At 37.4% G+C, this 22,301-nt stretch overlaps 1 protein-coding gene across 1 annotated transcript in view; it reads left to right on the top strand.

Annotated features, from left to right (window-relative positions):
- The window catches only part of LOC150100847 (voltage-dependent calcium channel type A subunit alpha-1-like), a 1,659,894-nt gene that overhangs the window by 1,266,806 nt on the left and 370,787 nt on the right, over positions 1-22,301 (top strand). The window contains exon 37 of the mRNA XM_090401918.1: positions 21,630-21,757. Within this exon, the coding sequence (XP_090258044.1) occupies positions 21,630-21,757 (128 nt within the window). The remainder of the gene's footprint in view (positions 1-21,629; positions 21,758-22,301) is intronic.

Raw genomic sequence — 22,301 nt, forward strand, 5'->3', positions numbered from 1 at the left:
AAGTTTTGAGAGCATGCGCTAGGGAACTGACAGCCCCCTCCTTTGACCTGGCTTTTCAATGAAAGTCTGGCTATGGGGAAGATGCCCAGGGAATGGAAGGAAGGTAAGATAGCGCCATTGCATAAGGGTGGTAGCAGACTGGAAGTGTCTAATTATAGGCCAGTTTGTATGTCATCAGTAGTTGTTAAGATCTTGGAGAAATTAGTGGGACTGTATACAGCATTGGGCAGATGAAGGTAATGTTATCTGTGAGAGTCAACATGAATTTGCTAAGGGACACTCTTGTTTTAGTAATTATAATAATTATTATAATTATAATAGCTAGCCTTTTATAATAAAGTTACGAGCGGTAGATGAGGGAAAGGCATATACTGTCATTTTCTTGGATTTAGCAAAGGCAAGTGAATGGGGGTATTGGTTTAATGCAGCAAAATGTAAGATCTTGAGGTTTGGGACACACTTGACAGAGTGCCACATGATAAGCTAATATTTAAGTTGCAGCACATGGATTTAAATGTCGTGTTAGTCATATCAGGATTCAGGATTGGCTCTCTGATATGTATCAAAGAGTTGTGTATGGTAGGACAATATCAAGGAGTCAGAGGGTTACAAGTGGGGTCAACCAAGGCCCAGTACTGGGACCTATATTCTTTAACCTTTATATCGATGGCATTGTCAGTGGATTGCAGGGGGATATTCAGTTGTTTGCAGATTATGTGAAACTAAGAAGGGTTATTAGTAATAGTGCAGATGTGGTAGCCCTGCAAGAGGATTTGAATAAGCTAGACAGATGGGCAAATGAATGAATGAGGGTGTCGGTATAATGCAGCAAAATGTAAGGTCTTGAAGTTTGGGAAACATCGATGGGACACTGCATTCTCTATGGGAGGAGCTATTCTGGAGGAAGTAGGGGAGACAAGAGATCCGGATTTGATGATTGATAGAAACCTGAAATTTAGGGACATATTGCAAAGGTGGTGAAGGTAACACAGAGGATTGCTGCAATAATGAGAAGGATGCTAGTTAAAAACATTTATCATTCTATTGTATAAGACCCTGATCAGATCAGACCACACTTAGACTATTGTTCTCAGATTTGGTCCCTATGATTTGAAGGGGATAAATTAACTGTGAAAAGGGTACATAGGCAGATAACAAAGATGGTTTCAGGACTGTCCAATGTTAGTTATGAGGATTGGCTGAGGGAATATGGACTACAGAGTTAATTAAGTAGTAAGAGAGACAGTGAGATGTGTGTAGCGGAGTAGAGTAATGTGTCCTCCTGTGACAAGTCGTTCAACTCCTTGGAGGTGTAACATAATGATAAATAAATAAAGGTTGTCATTAAAGGTTGGTAAATTAGTAGAGCCTCTGCTACTAATGGCTCATGCAAAAAGTTAAGCCAGTTTGAGCACGGTTAGTAGTTGGAAGGGGTTCAATCATTCGGTGCTGTTGGCAGACTCTCCCTAAATGAGTCTTTGGACTTCCTGGAGGTGTCACATAATAATAATAAAATAAATATGCTAATGCCTTTTATTCCCCTATTGTGTGTAAGTGGGCCGTTTTATCCCTATTGTACATTGGGAGAGTGAGAGGACAGTTCATCTCCCCCTGTAACCAATCAAAGATAGGTGGTCCAAGACTATCTATAATTTTAAGTGGCATCCATTGATAGAGGCAGACAGATAAGTGCTCTCATCTTGTAATCCCTAACTTTAATGCAGTATATTAAATCTGAAAGGGCTTAGGTTCTGCACATGCGTTGAGGCTTATTTGCTCTGAGAACATCATGTTCGAAATTTAATGGAATATTTACAGTACTAGGAAAGGATTAAAACTAATTTTTTTAATACCTTCAGTATTTTGTCTCAATCACTGAGATATCTTCAGGGACACACACTCCAATACAACACAATACTAAGTGAAACACGTGGATGACTCTCAAGTCCTATCTAGGTGGAGTGCCCTCTATGATCGTTTGTAGGTGGCCTATGATGTAAAGTGGGATCTCTGATAATTAATGTTTCCAAAATTTTGGGTTTTGGAAGTTTTATGCAACTGTATTTATTTAAAGTCAGTTGATTTCTGAGTGCTACCACAGATTCTAAAAAAGTGTTTCTTTTTTTAATTTACTATGGTGGAGAATGGTGATTTTTTTCCAGGAGGAGATCCCGTGGGTTGTATCCAAAACATGGTCTACAAGGCCAAATTGACCATAGTCGTGATTGGAGAATGTATGATTTGTGTTCTTCTAAATGGATGGTTGCTGATCTACTTGTCTATCTGAAGTAAGCCAGATTGCAAGAACAGGGTGCTTTATATGCTCCAGGCACTGAGAGAGGAGGAAGCTGATCTTTGGTAGAACAGATAAGGGTAGCAAGTTTATGGTTGGGCTTAAACACTGTGTGGAGTTTGTACTTTCTTAAGGACCTGGCTATTTTTTCTGATGTGCTACGGATACAGGGTATGGTGATGGCATTTCTGAAATCCTTCTGAAGAGATGGCCAGGGAATGGGGGAGGAACTGATTATTTTTTTAATTCTGTAATCACTGTGTGGTTAAGACTGGAACAAAGGTTGTGACCTTTATTGGTTAGAGTTTAAATAATGCCAAATTGATGAGAGGGGGTGGTGGAAGAGTTTATGAATGTATCTGTGTAAGTAGGTTTTCTGTATACAGTGAAGGAAAGTTTACCATTAGAAAGCCATGTTACTAAGGTGTCTAGGAATGGTAAAATATTGTTATTTTCCTTTTTCCATCATAAACTGTATTCTTGGATGTAGGCTGTTGAGGTGACTGAGGAAGGAGTCTAATGTGTCTGGCCATGAGGCCAAATAGAGAACACATCATCTATATATCTTAGCCAGATAGAAGGTTTGAGAGGGTCTGCATCTATGGCTCATTTTTCAGAATTTTCCATGTAGAAATTGGCAAGAGGGGAGAGATGGAGGGGGGGGACCTATAGCAGTTCCCTTTATCTGTTTGTAGATTTTGTTCTTCCAAGAAAAATAACCAGAATTGATGGCAAAGGAAACGAGATCTAAGATCTCGTTTCCATTGTGGTTAATCAATACAGATTTAAATAATATCTGTATTATTTAAAGTTAGATTTTCAATCAAGGTTTTAAAATAAGATGAGTTTTTTATATCGGATGTGGTAAGTCCAGTGAGGGGGTTCAGAGAGTTATCCAACTGCTTTGACAGTTTGTAGCATGGCGCATCAGTGATATATACTATAGGTCCAAGGGGGAGAGAATTAGGTTTGTGAATTTTTGGTAAACCATATATCCTGGGGTGGGGGGGAGGAAAAAGAACTGAAAGGTTTGAGTTTTTTTGTAATGTCTGGAAGCCAGGAGGATACTTTTTTTAAGTAAGTTTTCTAATTTTTTAACATGCATTTTGGTGGGATCATGGAGCACGATCTCGGAGAATAATCTCCATTTTTCAATTATATTCCATGGCATTACGGACGACTGTTGTATTACCCGTATCCGCTCTGGTGATGACAATGCTTTTTTTCTTTATGTAATTTTTGAGAGCAGCGAGTTGGCTGGAAGATAAATTACTTTTTGGAGGTAACAACTGGGCGAGGATATTGGCGATGTCAAGTCTGATGTTATTGGCTATTTCCAGTGCTTAGTGACAGATTCCACATTCAATGTTGCACGTTATATCTAGCAATGGCACTTCTTTTGGTGTGACAGCAAAATTGTGGCTGAGGCTTAGGGCAATGACGCCATCTTTGTTGAGCCATTTATAGAAGATAGATTGACTACTGTCTGGAGTGGTTGAACTTGAGATTGTGGTTTCGATTTACAGATTATTGTACTTTTTGATGTGCTTATTTTTTTATTGGAATTCTTTCTGTGGAAGCTTCTGAGATGTCCAAAAGAATGGACCAAAGTTCAGCGTTGGATGATTTTAGAGTCACCCACATGTTTTTTCACTTAGTATTGTGTTGTATTTGAGTATGTGTTTGAGAAAGCTTAAAAAAAGTTCCTCTTAGTCACCGACTAATTGGATGCAAAATGAACAAGCTCGATGAATCAAAATAGAAGTTCAATTCTAGTTGAACTAGAGTAAATTAGAATGTTTTTTCTTTGAGTGGCCTAGAGCTATAGATGCAAAATATTTCCAAATTCTTTTTAAATATGGAATTTTTAAATTATTACGACTCTGCAATCTGTATCAGATAGGCAATATTTGGAAAATTATTTAGAATGGCATTCGATATAACACTCCTTGGTTAAAAACTCCAACATTTACTGTCCAAAGAGGCAAGTTATTATTATTATTATTAAAATTTGACCTCCATGGAGTCAGAGACTCGTTGTGGGAGGTACATATTATTGTACACAATGCTCATCCAACCATGTCTTAAAGTGATTCAATGTGTCTGCATCCACAACATGCTCAGGCAATGTATTCCACTCACTAACCATTCTCCATGCAAAGAGCCTTCTCTTCACTCCTCTGCTCACTCTCTCCTTATACAGTTTCCAGTGATGACCTCTTGTCCTACACCCCCTCTCTCATTCTATGAAAAATCTCCTCCATGTCAGCACGATAACAACCCTTGACTAGCTTATATGTGTCAATCATATCCCCCCCCCTTCTTCTATTCATGAGGCTCTGCAACTTACATTCTCTCAGTCTGTCCTCATACTCCACATTCCAAAGACCACTGACCACCTATGTGAATCTTCTCTGGACCCTTTCTGTGGACAATAATCCACATAAGGCCTGATCAAGACCTTTATGCAATGGTATCATAACCTCTCTATTTCTGCATGTCAGGTTCCTCCACATCATTGCTATTATCCAATGTGACGGCTTCACAACTTGTGCAATGTAGCCCCTGAATTTCAGGTTCTTTTCCACCATTACTCCTAGATCTCTCATTTCCTCTACCTCCGTTAAAGTTTCCCCACCAAGCGTATACTTCGCAGCCCATCTTTGCTTATCAAATCTCAAAACCTTACACTTTGCAACATTGAACTGATAGTTCCACTTACCTGCCCATTCATGTAATCTATTCAAGTCCTCTTGTAAGGCCATATCATCTGCTTGACTCTGCATTGCTCTCCCCAGTTTTGCATCAAGCTGCATGTCACTATTAAACCCATCCCAATATCATTGGCATACAAATTGAACAACAATGTCCCCAAAACTAATCCCTGCAGCATAATATACAAAGATACCATGATGCTTTGAAGAGATTCTTGAGAATCTTCACCATATATCTGTTTGAATGCATTCTTTTGGTTACTGCTAACTTTATAGAAATTGCAGTGTGTCACAGGGGTCAGTTATGAAGAAGTTATGTCGAAGTGTTACCAAAAGAATGCATTCAAACAGATATATGGTGAAGATTCTCAAGAATCTCTTCAAAGCATCATGGTATCTTTGTATATTATGTACCAGAATTGGATTTGAGACACTGACTTAGGAGAAAAATGACGAAGACATTCATCAGCTTTTCTTAAATCTGAGAACAGTAGTTAATGGTGACACACTGCAATTTCTATAAAGTTACCAGTTACCGTCAGTTTTCTCTTTTCCATTTTTTCTTGCATAACAGTTATAATATCACCGAATTTCATATTATGACTGAAATAAACTGCTGGGAAAGAAGTCGATAGACATTCCCATTGCAAGGTGTATTGTACCATGTAAGGAGTCACTTGTTTGTAGCTTCTAAAAATTGGATGATTATGATGCTCCCAAGTCAATGCAATTGTGTTCAGTGAAATGACTGCAAGAAGGGAACTGATTGAGTTTGAAAGTTGCATTATGATAGGATGCCATGTTTCAGGCTTATCTGTTTGACAAATTAGGCCATCCCAGGTCAACAATCAATGATACCATACTGAGATGGAAGTGAGTCAACTGCAAGTTATATCCAGCGGACATACCACACTTACCAAACATGACCATAGGATCCTATGATGGATAACATGCAAACCTGCCATTCATCAGCCAGTGCATTCAATGCAGAGTTCCAGGCATCCCAAAACATGAATCAACACAAAAACATTCAGAATCAAGGCTTACAACAGGGAGTTTCCATGGGAGGACCACAATATGCCAGTCTAGCATTACCCAGAGCAACATGCATCATCATCTTCAGTGGCACAAAGAGCATGTTATTATTATTATTATTATTATTATTAAAACAAGACCTCATGGAGTCAAAGACTCATCTAGGAGGTCCTTTTATCTCACACACATCTCATCATACTGGGTCTTAAACACATTCAAACTCCTTGCAGACACCACACTCTCAGGCAAGGCATTCCAATCATTCACAACTCTGCACGAAAAAAACCTGCTTCTCACACCCTACTCACACCCTCTTTATACAGTTTCCAGGTATGACCTCTGGTTCTCCCCTGATCTCCCACTATTCTCTGTAGAACTTCTCCACCATTGATCCTATAACAACCCCTTACCAACTTGTAGGTCTCTATCATATCTCCCCTCTTCCTTCTCTCCACTAGACTCTGCAAATTACATCTTTTCAATCTTTCCTCATACTTGACATTCCAGAGGTCAGAAACTACCTTAGTCAGTCGCCTTTGCACCCTTTCCAACATCTCTTCATCCTTCTGAAAACCAGGTGACCAAATCTGGGCACAATAGTCCATGTGTGGCCTAATCAAAGCCTTATTCAATGGAAAAAGAATCTCCCTACTTCTACACGTCAGTGTCTTCCTCATCATTCCCAGAAGTCTTTGTGTTGTCTTCACAATTTTGGCGATGTGTCCCCTAAATTTTAGATCCTTATCCACTATCACTCCCAGATCTCTTATTTCCTTTACTTCCAACAATATATTCTCACCAAGCATAAATTCTGCATCCCATCTTTGATTTCCAAATTTTAAAACCTTACATTTTTCAACATTGAACTCGCATCCCCATTTGCTTGCCCAATCACTCAATTTATTCAAGTCTTCTTGCAAGGCCACAACATCTTCACTACTCTTTATGGTTCGTCCCAACTTTGCATCATCTGCAAACAACTGAATATCTCCATCCAAATCTTCACCAATATCATTAATATACAAGTTAAATAGTAATGGCCCTAAAACAGATCCCTGAGGCACTCCACTAGTGACTTTCCTTTTCCTGGATATTGCACCCCCATACACAACTTGTTGATACCTATCAGATAGCCAGTCTCCAATCCAATGCACTAATCTAATATCCAACCCCATCTGCTCTAGTTTGACTGTCAACTTATCATGAGGTACTCTATCAAAAGCTTTTGCAAAATCCAAGTATATTACTGTGTATCCTTCTCCTCTGTCCAAGGAAGCAGTCACTTTATTGTAATAAGTAAGTAGATTACTAAAACACGACCTCCCTTTAGCAAATCCATGCTGTCCATCAAAGATTATACCATTGTTGTCAACCCAACTCTGGATCCTAGTTCTCACAAGCTTCTCCAACAACTTAACCACAACACCTGACACACAGATAGGCCTATAGTTTGATGCTTGAGTTCGATCACCTCCTTTATGAAGTGGCACAATCTTGCCCTCCTTCCACTCTTTAGGGACTTGACCAAGTGCAAGACTCGTATTAAAAAAATATGTCAAGGCAGGTGTCAACTCTCTGGCACATTCCTTCAGAATACGCGGTGATATATTATCGAGTCCCACAGCCTTATTTACATCTAGTTTACTCAACTCCCCAAACACCTCTTGCTCACTTACAGTCAGTCTCTCCTCCCCATCATCAACTGCTCTTAATCTCTCCATGAAGTCACATTCACAAGATTGAAAGATCTTTATGAACTGCTCATTAAGTATCTCCACCACACATTCTGCAACAGCTGTCTTTATACCATTTCCTCCAATCAATGTCATCTTTCCATAATCATTCTTTCTTTTGCTGGCTACATATCGAAAGAACTCCCTAGGATTCTTTTTAGCTTCATTAGCTAACTGCTGTTCATACCTCTCTTTAGCTACTCTCACCAACCAAGTCACTCTCCTTGCCTGGTCTTTGTAGAACTCATGAAATTGGTTACTTCCACTTCTCTTATGCTGCCTCCACAATGCCCTTTTTCTCTGTATTGCATGCTTAATCTCTTTATTCATCCATCTCACACCTAACTTATTTAACCTTCTCACCCATGGTATACATTTAGACATTGCATCCACTAAATATTTTTTGAAAATCCCCCAAGCTGCATTGATCTCTTTTCCAGCTAACTCCTCATTCCATGCTACACCTGCAAGCTGTCTCCTGAGCTCTTCATAATCACCCCCCTTGTAGTTCCACATATACCCTTTTTTCACAGGGGTTCTTGCACTGCTGGCAACTACCCAAGTAATCATCTCATGGTCACTTTCACCAATTGGTGGATGATTTGATACCTCATTGATAATTACATCCTCCGATGAGATGACCAAATCCAAGACTCTTAATCCTCTTGTGCCCTCTGTTACATACTGTCTGAGGTAGTTATCCCTCAAAAACTCAAGAAACTCATTTTCTTTACTTCCAGTTGCTATCTCTTCATTCCAGTCTATATTGCCATAATTAAAATCACCCGTAATGATCACCCTTTTCTTATTTGCTTATCTTATTTGACTATACATTTCACTATCACCACCATCCACATTACCAGGTCTATAACAACATCCCACCAAGTATTTGATTCTATTCACCTCTATCTCACACCATACTGCCTCGAAACCACTGGCCCCATTTCGCTCTTGCATCTCTACCTTGTATGGACATAACTCTTTCTCTATCATCAATAGCACTCCCCCTCCCTTTTTACCCCTTCTATCCTCACGAAACACATCATACCTTTCCATCTCTATTCCTGTCTGGATGTCATCCTCATCTAACCATGTCTCACTTATTCCGACAATCTCTGGGTGCACAGACGCAATTAGTGCAACCATTTCATCCGCCTTGTTTCTTATACTTCTAGCATTGGTATACAAACACAACAACTCATTTCTGGATCTACAGCTATTTCCACTGATACCACTCACTCGATGTGATCTCTCCATGCTGGACTGGGGCCATTTCCCTTTCTGCTTCTTCATTTTAGAACCCTTTGCAATTCCACCTGTTTCCTTTTGATCCCTGATCATCCCATTACTTTCCTGCCTACACATTCTCTCACCTCCTCTTGGAGCATCCACCTTTCTCACGCTGTGTATCCCTGTCCACCCTGAGCCTTGCCGTTTCCCTGCTCCTCTTGCACACCCATTCTCTCATTTTCTATACTCATACCACTCACTTACACATTCATTTCCACTCCTTCAATCTCTCCTGTCTTACTCTCCTGCTCTTCCACATCACTCCCCTCTCGATCTGATTCATTCTCTCTATTCACTTCTCTACCTTCCAGCAGCAGTCTCTCCAAGTGACTCACACCATAACCACTCAAATGCAGTCCATCGCTCCCATACAGCTCACTTCGTCCCTCAAACTCATTCCACACATTAACAAACTGTACTCCCATCTCCTCACACATTTCAGCCAGAATATCATTCATAATCCTTGCTCTCTGCCTCATTTCACCACAATCATACCTAGGCAACACACTGACCACCCTTCCTGTCACACTATTCTCCTTTATCTTTCCAAGCAGTCTCCTGACATTCATTATGACATGCTCTTTGTTCTCTCTCAAATCATTCGTACCAATTAATACAATTAACTCTTTTGCTCGTTCCCGCCTCATATTCAATGCCTCAATCACTCTACTCATTTTACCGCCTGGAAAACATACCTTGTGCATTTTATCCTCTAGCACACCTTTAATAATGGAGTCGCCATACAATGCCACTCGCTCATCTTTTGTTATCTCTTTCATGCCATCATGATTTATTTTAATAGTTTTGACCTGAATTCTCTTAATTTCATTCCGCATCCATTTCATTTCTTGCTTCATCCAATCCAATTCACCTTCTGAACCTCGCGACACATTCACTCTATCATTAAATCTTTCTAACTTTCTAACTTTCTAACTCTCGACCCCCTCTTCTCACTTTCCCTCTCATTCATCCTTCTTTGTTTCCGTACTTTCGGTCCAACACACGTCCAACTTTCACTATCATTCTTCTCACTTTCACTATCACATATCTTTCTTTGTTTCCGTACTTTCGGACTAACATGCGTCCAACTTTCGCTATAATTCTTCTCACTTTTACTGTCATTCATCTTTCTTTGGTTCAGTACTTTCGTTCCAACATGCGTCCAACTTTCGCCATCAGTCATTCTTTTTTCACTATCATTCATTCTTTCGATTTTTTTTACTTGCGATTTCTGCACCACGCCATTTCTACTTTCATTCGTTCTCTCAATTTCATTTCTTTCCGCCTCACTTTCGTCCCTTTTAACATCCGTTACGGTTGTCAAATCACTCTTTTTCTTTTTTCCTGATTTTTTAACATTTTTTCGCCTGTCTTTCTCGCCATCCTCTTTCAAACGTGCACTCGCGACACAATCGGTACTAGCACTTTCTGTCATCAACTTCATATTCGCATTCATCAATTCCTCGTTCAGGTCACATTTCGCACACACCCTTCTTCCATCCGCACTAAACATTATGTAGTCGAAGGAATACATATAACAGACCTCACACTTAACGAACCGACTGAAATCCAAATTAAAATCCTGGAATGACAATGCCGCCGCCATTTTTTTTTTTTTTTTTTCTCTGCAGGTTACTAGGTCTAATATTAACGTTTTCGTATTTAGTTTAAGCAAGAAAAAAAAAACCCCACACTAATAATATCGGTAGCGTACAACGTTTACAGCCGCTCTTACTTGAACAATTACGCATATATACTTAATTATTCCTAGTAAAACTTATCTGAATCAGGAGCTCTTCAAAACACGTTCGTAGCGCTTGACCCACTAGCGCCCCCACATGTACAGTGGGAAAGCTTGAAAAGCTGTGTTCTTGAGCAACAAATCATGCCACACCCCTCTACCAAGGAGATGATGCATGTGGGTATTGTGGATGCCTAGTGAACATCTCTTACTAGAGTGCATAACCCCAACTATGAAATTCAGAGGTGGTGATGTGATGGTATGGTGCTGTATTTCCTGGTTTGTCCTTAGACCTCCATTTGTATCGTTATGAACATTGAACTCTGAGAGGTATCTTGACATTCTTTAAAATGCAATGCTGCCTACTTTGTAGTGTTTCTACAGAACTGACCATTGTCTCTTTCATGAAGACACACAAAAACTGCAAAAAAACATTCAGAATTGAGGTTCACAACATGGATTTCCATGGCAGGACTGCAATATGCCAGCCTCACATTACTCGATTGAACTTAGAAATGAACACATCATTCTGCATATGCAACTGCAGTTGTGTGGTCTGTGGACATGAAAGTCCCTACATCCTGACTGGCATCCACAGAGCCCAGATCCAACACCATCTAACACCTGTGAGATGAACTGGAGCACTGGGCTAGGCCAAATGATGTCAGGTCCACAACAGTCCATTACCCATGACATGCCCACAGAAAGAATGATCCAAAACTTCTACTGACTGCCATCAGATCCCTGTGGGAAAACATGCTCCCATAGGACCACTGCAATCATCACGTTATAGGAGGTCCTACATGTTAAGGTGGGTGCCATGGTTTTGTTCCTCACACTATGGTGTCTGTTGACTTCTTTCCAAGTAGTGTATTTGAACGACATGTCAAATATTTCAGTTATTAGAGGGAAAAAATTAGAAAAAGAGATTATAATTAAGGGGGATCAAAAAAAAAAGAAAAAAAGATGGCATTTCTGGCACTAAATAAATACATAAATAGGCCACAAGAAATGAGCATACAAACCTCGATATTGGAGATTTGCATGATCAAATCTCTCTGGTCCATTTTTTGGAACTTTAAAAGTTCTATTAGATTTGGCTATGAAATAAGGATAGATTTATAATATCTCTTATTTCTCTTAATTTACTTCACTGAAATGAAGCATAAAGGCTTAATTATCCACTACACTAACACCTTTTATCCCCCCAAATGGTGTGAGCAAGACTTTATAGCCTTACTTATTTTAAACATCAGTGGCTAGTTAGTCTCTCTAGTCTGAGTGTCTCTGATACTTGGCCAAAAACTATTAGTAATCCAAAGACATTACAAGCCTGCTGCTGTCCTGTGGTCCATAACATTGTTGTTATGGACCATAGGACAGTTGTGTGTCTTCTATGGATGAGGTTATTGAGTTCAAGGATTACCCCGAAACTCAAGAGAATTGTCTCTTGAGTTGCAGTGTAATTTCCTACAGGGAAACCCTACTTTCTCATGTCACAACTTAGAATGCTCTTTTCTCTGGCATCGCAGCATTATGGAAGGAAACACTATTTCCACAGAAGAAATTATTTATTTATTATTATTTTAGAACTTGATAGTATATTAGGAACTTCATTGTTATGTCAATGAATCTGATGACTGAATTATTGTTGTAATTTTTGTAAATATTTTTGTAATGCATACTAAATGTATGCATGTAGTATTGATTATATATTTTCTCTGCACTTAGATTTTGTCAATATATACATTGGGAAAGTTATGCTAATAAGCTATTTAAAATATTTTTCCAGTTGTTTCAACTATTCCAGTTGCAATATCAATAAATTTGATATTGCAACTGGAATAGTTGAAACACAGTATACTTTTTATTCCCCTTATAGTTCAAGAACACTGATTTTTAATAAGATAAATGGAGAGTAATTTTTGGCAGTAATAACAATGGTAGGCTTTTGAATAACCTTTTCAATTGGTCATGACAATTGAAAACTGGTATCTTTCCTCCTTTGGCACTATTGTTCACCAGTATGAAAAACCCAGTTTTGCAATGAATTAATCAAACTATAGCCAATGTAGTGCCATGAAAATCAGCACCAAAGCACACCATCTCATCCTGTAAGTTTTGTGTTGGAATAATACATTCTGCAGCATGCATTGATCACTAGGCAGTGTCTCCTCTGCAAAACTCCATTAGTCACAAATGTTATGTTTCTTGTCATTGCAGATGATCTGGATTCCTTTCAACAGCCTAAGTAAGCACCCATTCAAATGTTTACCGGCCTTCAGTAATGGGCCTAGCTTGTGAGCAGCATCATATATCGTACTTTATGATGACAAAGAAAATAAAATCCTCTTTCAACATTAATCCTAAATATGCTGAATGACCTTAGCTAGTACGATACATGCCCCATATTTCCCACCCACCCAAGTCATCCTGCATGATATAATTCTATGCATATGAGATTCCTGAAGAGACACAGGATTTAAATCCTAAATAATAATAAGAAAAATATGATAAATGAGGAATTTCTGTATCAAAAAAAAAAAAGTTTGTTTGTTTTTCTTATATAAGAAAATTTTTAAATTAATGAAATGCTTGTCAAAATAATAATCTCCTTTAAGAAAGTCTATTATTTTGGCTTCTCTCTCTCTGTACTCTGAAAGTGATATATAAATTAGTGGGCCTTCCACTATGATTCATGACTCCATGAATATAATAATAACAATAAAATTGTTTTCAGCTATGATCTGATTTTATTATTATTATTGTTACTATTATTGTTATTGCATGGGACTCTCCATGGAATCCAAAGATTCATTGCTGGATCCACAGACTATCCACACAATATCTGTTGTACTTCTCCTTGTATACTTTCACTGAAAAAGTACTCACAAGGGACTCTGACAACCCTGACAACCCATTCTGCTCATTTATTATTCTCCATTCAAGGGAAAAACCTATTTCCAGGAATGACCATTGTTCTGCCTCCCTAGCCAAGCGCTGAAAAATTTCCACAGTCTTTGTAGACAGACCGGATCGATATTCATCTCATTTTCATGGTATTACAACACCAAGAACAATAAATTATACAAAGATATTTATGAACTGGCTTATATTTTGCTTGATTTCTAGTGATACGACCCTTGACACAGAAACTCAACTATCTTCACCTCATTTTTTGCCAGTGGTTACAGCTCCTACAAAAAAATAAATAGAGTACTACATGTCCCCCGCACCTCCCCCTCCCCAAACACACAATACCAAAGCCCCACTATACCTATCCCATATATCCAAGGTACATGTGAAAAAATAGCTATGTACTAAAGAAATGTAACCTTCATACTGCCATTTCAAACCACACTTCAAATTAGCAAACCTAATATGCTCATTAAAGGACAAACTCCATCCACTATCACATCCTTTAGTGTATGAAGTGCCCTGTGATTGTAACTTGGCCTAGTAGGGACAGACAGGTAAATCTCTTAACATCTACCTTAGAGAACACAGCATTACTGACAGACCATGCTGTGGATGCTCCATTCACACAGTATTAGATGGAAGAAAGCCAATGTTGAAGTTATTATAAATTAAAGAGACTAATTTTGGAATTTAGGCTATGAAACATTCTCCTAACCTCAACAAACATGGCTGTATTATTGTTGGAAGTTTTTCACTTGATTATGCTATAAATTAAAGATACCAAGCAGTTATATACTTGGTTTAATCCTTCATCCAAGTGTAAGTAAACAAAGTTTGCACCTGAAATATTTTTAGAACTGGGGCAACTTGTGGTAAAGGCGGTATGACTTCACATCACTTGCCTTAGTATCCCATAATGCAAAGCACATTGTGGGTAGTGACCCTTCCCATAATGTGATTCTAAGGCAAGTGATGTGAAGTCATACCACCTTTTATGAGTTGTCCCAGTCCTGAAAATACTTCAGGTGCAAACTTTGTTTTGCTTACACTTGGATAAAGGATTAAACCAAGTATATAAGTGTTAGTATCTTTAATTTATGGCTGTATTAATTGCCTATTCTATGCAACATGACAATGCCAAATTTAGGACTTTAGGCCTTTTGTAAATTGCAGTTTGAATTGTTTCCTGTATTCATTTTTGTGTGTACTGTAACAAGTAGTTATGCTCTGAAGTTGCTGGTTTAAAATGTAGCGAAATATAAGCCACTTAATAAATATCTTTGTATAATTTGTTGTTTTGGTGTTGTAATACAGTGAAAAAGAGAGTAACCACTTCCTCATGAAAAATTTCCTCTGTATCAAACTTATAAAACCATTTTATTAACTTGAATTGCTATAATATTCCCTCTTTTCTGCTTATCAGCCAATTCTGCCACCCACAAACTTTCAATCTGTTCTCATAGGGAGCATTCCACAGCCAACTCACTATCTTGTTCACTCACCTCTGAATCCTCTTCACCACTTCCTTATTACTAAGAAACCCAGGTGACCAGACCTGTGCACAAAATCCAGATTTGGCCATAAGAAAGGAAATGATAACATTCTTATCTCTGCAAGTTAATATGTTCTTCAAAAACTAAGCAATCCTATGAGCTACCTTGGCCACTTTTACAACATATCTTATGAATTTAAACTCTCTATCCATCAACATCTCCAAATCCTTATCTTCATCATTTTCAAAGAGTACATTTCTATCAGTGTGGTACAAAGCTTGTAAATATTTTCATCCCAATCTGCATGACTTTACACTTGTCATATCTGTTAAACTTCTATCCATTACTGTCAGACAATTTATATCATTCTGCAGGTTACCTTGATTGCTTGATCACATGCCACTGGATCCTTTCCTATACTTCTTCATCCACAGGAAAACTGCCCAATTGCCTCCTCCTCATACACCTGAGTTTCTTCATACAGTGAAGAGGTAGCTCCATGTTGCATACACCAGGTTGATAGCTTTTAGCAAAATGGCCACTCGTTAGTTGAACAATCTCTTTGGCATCAATCACCCACATACCATCTATACTCAATAGAGTTATTCTTTCTTTTTCTTGCAGTATAATGATAGAATTCTTTTGAGTTGTTTTTAGCTTGCAGAGCCAGTTTCTTTTTTTACCCAGACTTAGTTTTCTATATAACAGTTGTAACTCTTCTGACCTGCTGCTTATAATTTTCATAATTGACATCATCCTTATGCACACAGTATTCCTTCCACATCATCTTTACCTTACAAATCTCTTGCTTCATTAGATTACACATGCATTTCACTCTACCTTATTTATTCTTCAAACTGTAAGTTACACATTCTAATATTGCATCATTTAAGCATTTTTTAAACATTTCCCATGCACTGTCAATATTCTTTCCATCTAACAACTGATACCATGGCACAAAACCCAGCATGTTCCTCAATTGGTCATAATTTCCTGCTTTGTAGTTCAGCATGCAACCTTTCTAAATGGAATATTCATAAACTTAAATTAGCCACTTATCAAGTGAGTACTACATGATCGATCACACCTACCAACTAGAGGAAGAATAGTTACATCTTTAACTAAAATCCCTCTCTGACATTATAATCAAATCTAACACTCTTTGAATTTGAGCTCCTTCTATCACATGCCACTTGAGGAAATTGTCTTGCAACTGCTCAATAAATTCAATTTCATCCTTCTCATGAGATTTCATAGCTATTCAATCAATGTTTGGATAATTCAAGTGTTCTATTATGATTAGTTGTTTCTCATCTATCATCTTTATTTGGTAATGCATTTCTTCATCTCAACTAACTGATGCCACTAGTTCTGTAACAACACCCCCAAAATGTATTTGATCTTATAACTCCACATCACACCAAGTGGCTTTAAATTCACTATTACATGAAAAACTGTTACTAGTATTGCAGTCATAGGTCTCAACTCTAACTGGATTCAAGTAATCTAATATCATTATTAGCAAACCTTCTCCTCTCATGTCTGTCTATTCTTCCTAAAAATATTATTATGGATATTAGACTAGTGCACTGGATTGGAGATTGACTGTCTGATAACTATCAAATTGTGTATAGGAGAGCCATAACCCAGAAGAGGAAAGTCACTAGTGGTGTGTCTCAGGGGTCTGATTTAGGGTCATTGCTGTTTAACCTGTATCTTAATGATATTGAGGAAGATTTGAATGAGAATATACAGCTGTTAGATGATGCAAAGTTGGGACAAACTATGAGGAGTAGAGCAGATGTTGGGGCCTTACAAGGAGAATTGAATAGACTGAGTGAATGAGCATCAGAGTAGGGATACCAGGTCAGTGTTGCAAAATGTAAGGTTTTAAAATTTGGAAAACCAAGATGAGGTGTAGTATTTACTCTTGGTGAGGATATACAGGGTGTCCCATAAGTTGACCTAGATATTTCAATAATTCATAAAAATTAGAAAAATTGATATATTAGAGTGCAATTTTCACAAAAGTGAATCGCAAGGAGGGGGATTTTTTTTGGTGGGGAGAAAAAACGTACTTCAAATTTTCACCGATAGAGGGCATTGTACCAGATGCATCATTTGCACATATGTGCAAATGAGAGTTCTATAAAATGCAGGGTGTACTGCTGACAGCTCATAATGAATGTGTGCAAATTTCCAGTCATTGGGGATGAACAGAATTGTTTTTTTGAAAAGAAAATTTGTTGCTGTGATTCTTACTTTGGTTGTGTGATGATTACACACCATGAAGGATGCGGAATAGTGACATTTTTGTGATGCCTGTGATTATTGCAGCTTCCTGTGCAGCACTGCTTACACCGCTTGTTGCTTGTGCTGCTAGGGCATTCATTTGCAATAAAACAGCACTGGTACAGGCTTTGGATAACACTTGTCTGCCAGTGCAAGGGTGATCTGACAAATTTCCAGTTTCCTCAAAACATCATATTAGAGACTGTATTCTGGCAGGAGTGATAGGACCTCAACCTTTCTTCATTCTTTTCTGCATCCAAAACTTCGTAAAACTTCCGCTTCCGATTCTCCACTTGTGTAAGGCAAGTTCACTAACAGTGCCTTATCTACCAAAGTAAGCATCACAACAACAAATTTTTCTTTTCACAAAAGCAATTCTGTTCACCCTCCAATGACTGGGAATTTGCACGCATTCCTTATGAGTTGTCAGCGGTACACCCTGCATTTTATAGAACTCTCACTTGCACATATTTGCAAATGATACATCTGGTACATTGCCCTCTATCAGTGAAAATTTTAAGTAAATTGTTTCTCCTCGACAAAAAAAATCCCCCTCCTTGCGATTCGCTTTCATGCAAACTGCACTCTAATATACCAATTTTTCTAATTTTTATGAATTATTGAAATATCTAGAAACTTATGGTACATCCTGTATTTTTGGAGGTTTAGAAAATAAGAGATCTTGGGGATATGGTGGATAAGGATCTAAAATTTGGAGGACATATTACCAAAATTGTGAGGACAACAGAACGAATTCTGGCAATGATGTGCAGAACACCAACTTGTAGAAGTAAGGAGATTCTGGTTCCATTTTATGAAACAAGGCACTGATTAGGCCACATATGGAGTAATGTGCACAGATTTAGTCACTTGGTTTTTCAAATGGATGAAGAGAGGTTGGAGAGGGTCCAGAGGCAATTTACTTGAGTAGTTTCTGATCTCTTTAATACTGAATATGAAGAAAGGTTGTGATAATGCAATTTGCAGAGTCTAGTAGATAGTAGAAAGAGGGGTGATATGATAGAGACATACAAGTTGGTAATTGTTTGTTACAGGAGGATAAGCTGTATAAGGAGGATGTGAGCAAGAAAGTGAGAAGCAGGGTTTTTGCACGGAGAGCTGTTGATGATTGGAATGCATTTGAATGTGTTTAAGGCATGGTATGATAAGCTGTGTATATGACAAAAGGAACCTCCTAGATGAGTCTGTGATTCTATGAGGGATCTTAGGATAATGATGATAATAATAATAACTGATTCTGAATGAAATCCCACTGCTACTTATTTCTCTCTCCTTCAATTGGTTGTAGGGGAGAAAAATCAGCAGTCACATATCACCAGTCCTTAATTTATCATACTCCTCTACTCTGTGATTAAATATATCTCTCTTGTTCTGGGAAGTTTATACTTGCCTTGACACTCCTCAGATCAAAATTACATGATCACTCTTCCCACTTAGTGGCATGGTGACAATTTCTGTTGTCACTATATGGAACGATATTATTAAATCCAATACTCATGTACCATATGTTGTTCCATCTACATGCTGCATAAGATATTTTATCCTAAGTAGTTCAAGAGGAATTCAGTCTCATTACTGACACACATTATTTCCTCCTTCTATTCAATGTTTCCATAGTTAAAGTCACCCATTGTTATCACCCTCCTATCACTTACCAATCTCAGCTGGCAGAACATTTCAGGATCATCTCCATCTGCATTTCCTGTCCTGTAGCAACTCCCCACTAAATTTATAATTTATCACCTTCTGTCAATAAGTATCATTCCAAAGTCTTGATTATGAGTAATTAAGTCAACATCAAGACTCTGGAATGACAATTATTGAGAGAGGGTGATGAAATCTAAATTAAGTTTTCTAATATACAACTTGTTAATAACTATCAGCAAGTTGTGTACAGGAGAACAGTTTCCTTGAAGAGAGAAATTAATGTGATGTTAATCTTTTTTTGGACACTGTTGTTTATATGTTATTGTATTGGAAGAGGTTTAAATATGCTGGAAGCTGTTTGTAGATGATGCAAAGCTAGAGAGAGAGAGAGAGAGAGTACTTGCCACATAATAAGTTGGTATGTAAACTTGGGAAGTGGGGGGTTCAATAATAGTTTAGTGAGTTGAATAGGAGATTGCCTGCCTTTTGTTAAGCCCATCCATGAAAGGCTGTAAACCTATATTACATCAGTAATAATATGGTGGGTGGGTTAAGGATGGATTAGATAATCTGGAAATCCTGCTCTAGAGACCAACATGAAACTTATTTCCAAGTACTCATCTCCATGAAACAGTGTGGTGATCTTACACTAAGGGATGGAGTTCTTCTACCATTGAAAGACATTCACAGAGCCATGCTAACAGTGGGATTTGTACCCATAATGTGCTTCTTGGAGAGCCAGTTAGGTATATCCACTTAGTCACCCAGGTCTGATAAATATTAGCAAATTGTGTATGAGAAAGCAGTATTCTGAAAGAGAAAAAAATTACTAGTGGTCTGAAGAGGATCCCGGTTTAGGTTAGTATTATTTATCTTGTTTATCTTATTATGTTCATAATAATGAGAGTGGTTTAAATAGGGATAAGCATTTGTCTACAGATGATGCAAATCTGGAAAGAAAACTATAAGAAAAGAGAAATGAAACTGATGCTGTGATTTGTGTTGACCTTTTAGTGGTCCAGTATTTTGTCTTCAGAGGGTAGTACATAAACAACACAAACTAAAGTGGAACTGTATAGAATTAAAGTCTAGATGGGCACTAGTAGGATGCCTAAGAATTGCAATTTATCAGAACCATATTAAAGTTAGGTGGGTTTATAAGAGCAGCTGCAGTTAAAAAAAAATCTCTCATATTCAAACATGATGCAATCAAGTATGGTAAATTTCTTCAATTGGATTCTTGGGAGTGATGTCCAAGGCATGGTTAGCTATATCTGAATTCCCATAGTTGTAACAGCAGATGTATTCCTTTATGTTCTTACAATTGGATGTCAGCTGATCTACCAGTCTGTCCACAATAGCATAATTTTCATGAGCAAAGAAGGACAGTGAGCAAGGAATCGGTCTTAAGAAGGCATGGATAAGAACACAAGTGGGATTTGAAAGCAGTAGAGAGATTGTGTTTTCTTCAGAACTTTTTTTTTTTCAGATGTACTCCCAATGTAGAAAATAGTGATGCAGCTCTTCAGGAGAATTTGAATAACACATTAACTATGCAGATACATTAGTAAGGTTGCCATTTCAAAGGTGTGAAATATAAGTTTTAAGATTTGGAAGGTAAGAAAGGAATGCTGTGCTTTCAGCTGGTAGTGTATTATTGAAGGAGGAGGAGGAGACAAGGAACACAAATATTGGGAATGAAGGTAGACATGGATCTGAAGTTGAAGTGTCACATTTTAAGAATGGTGAGAACAACACAAAAGATGATAGAAATTATAAGGACAATACTCACATGTAGAGGTGAAGAGGTTATAGTTCCACTATGCAGAGCCTTGATCAGGTTGCATATGGACTACTACACACAAATTTCATCACCTGGTTTTTAAAAAAATGAAGATATTTTGAAATAATTCCAGATCAGACCAAATAAGGTACTGTTAAATCTCTGAAATGTTCTGCTGAACATGATTAATAGGAGGAGGAGGAATGCTGATATTGTACTGGATTAATGGCATGATCCCAATGGTACAAATGCCTACCTACCACTTAGAAGATGAATGCAGAACAATAGACCCTGGAATTTTCCATATAGTAGTGGTGAGAGAGTGAGGTCAGATGTTTTGTATGATAGTCATGGATAAAATTCACGGCCAATATGATGAGTTAGTCTAAAAATGGTAAACGTTTAATGAAAGAACCGATAAGCATTGTGCTTAGTAGTAAGAATCTCCCATGATGAGCCATTTTATTCCATGGGGCTCTTGCAATGATGATAACAATAATAATAGTAATTGATGATGTTTTCTGACATATTTCAAAATTTATTATTTCTTTGAAATGATAAATTTTATTCATTTTTTTTCTCTAAAACTTTCCTATAAATGAACAATCTAGCCAAAACATTAGATTATTTTTATTCAAATAAATTTTATTTTTGTTTTATATTTTTAGATGCTCAATTTGTTTGTAGCTGTTATTATGGACAATTTTGACTATCTTACTAGAGACTCTTCAATTCTTGGAGCACATCATCTGGATGAATACATTCGTGTTTGGGCAGAATATGATCCCAATGCAACGTATGTTTTGGTATTGGACTTTATATATATATATATATATATATATATATATGTTAAAAAACTCTCTCTCTCTCTCTCTCTATATATATATATTTATTTATTTATATATATATATATATATATATATATATATATATATAGCTACATTTTTAGTCATAATTGCATTTTTTTTTAATCTAACAAATGCAGCATCCATTAAAACTAATTTTACTCTTATACTACTGTGAACATTATTTCAAATTTCTCCAATTTGAAATATATATATATATTACTGTATTGTACATTATCCATATTAAAACGAAAATGTATATCCTTACATTTTGAAAAATGTTTGTATTATGCTTAATTGCTTTAATATGCTTATAGTCTGACCACATAAGTGAGAGCTGTCATTGGCAGACTGCCAAAAAGAGTCAATTCATGTTGAAGGGGAGAAAGAAATAAGGCGATGTACGAATTGGTCACCAACAAGTGAAATCACGTGCTTTATACGTAAAATTTTCCAACTGTTATACACAAGCAAAATAGTTGCCACTTTAAAAAC

This window comes from Typopeltis vanoorti, chromosome 12 (assembly GCF_054136105.1).
Source record: "Typopeltis vanoorti isolate ZY-2024b chromosome 12, IOZ_Tvanoo_1.0, whole genome shotgun sequence".
NCBI classification, from domain to species: Eukaryota; Metazoa; Arthropoda; class Arachnida; order Uropygi; family Thelyphonidae; genus Typopeltis; species Typopeltis vanoorti.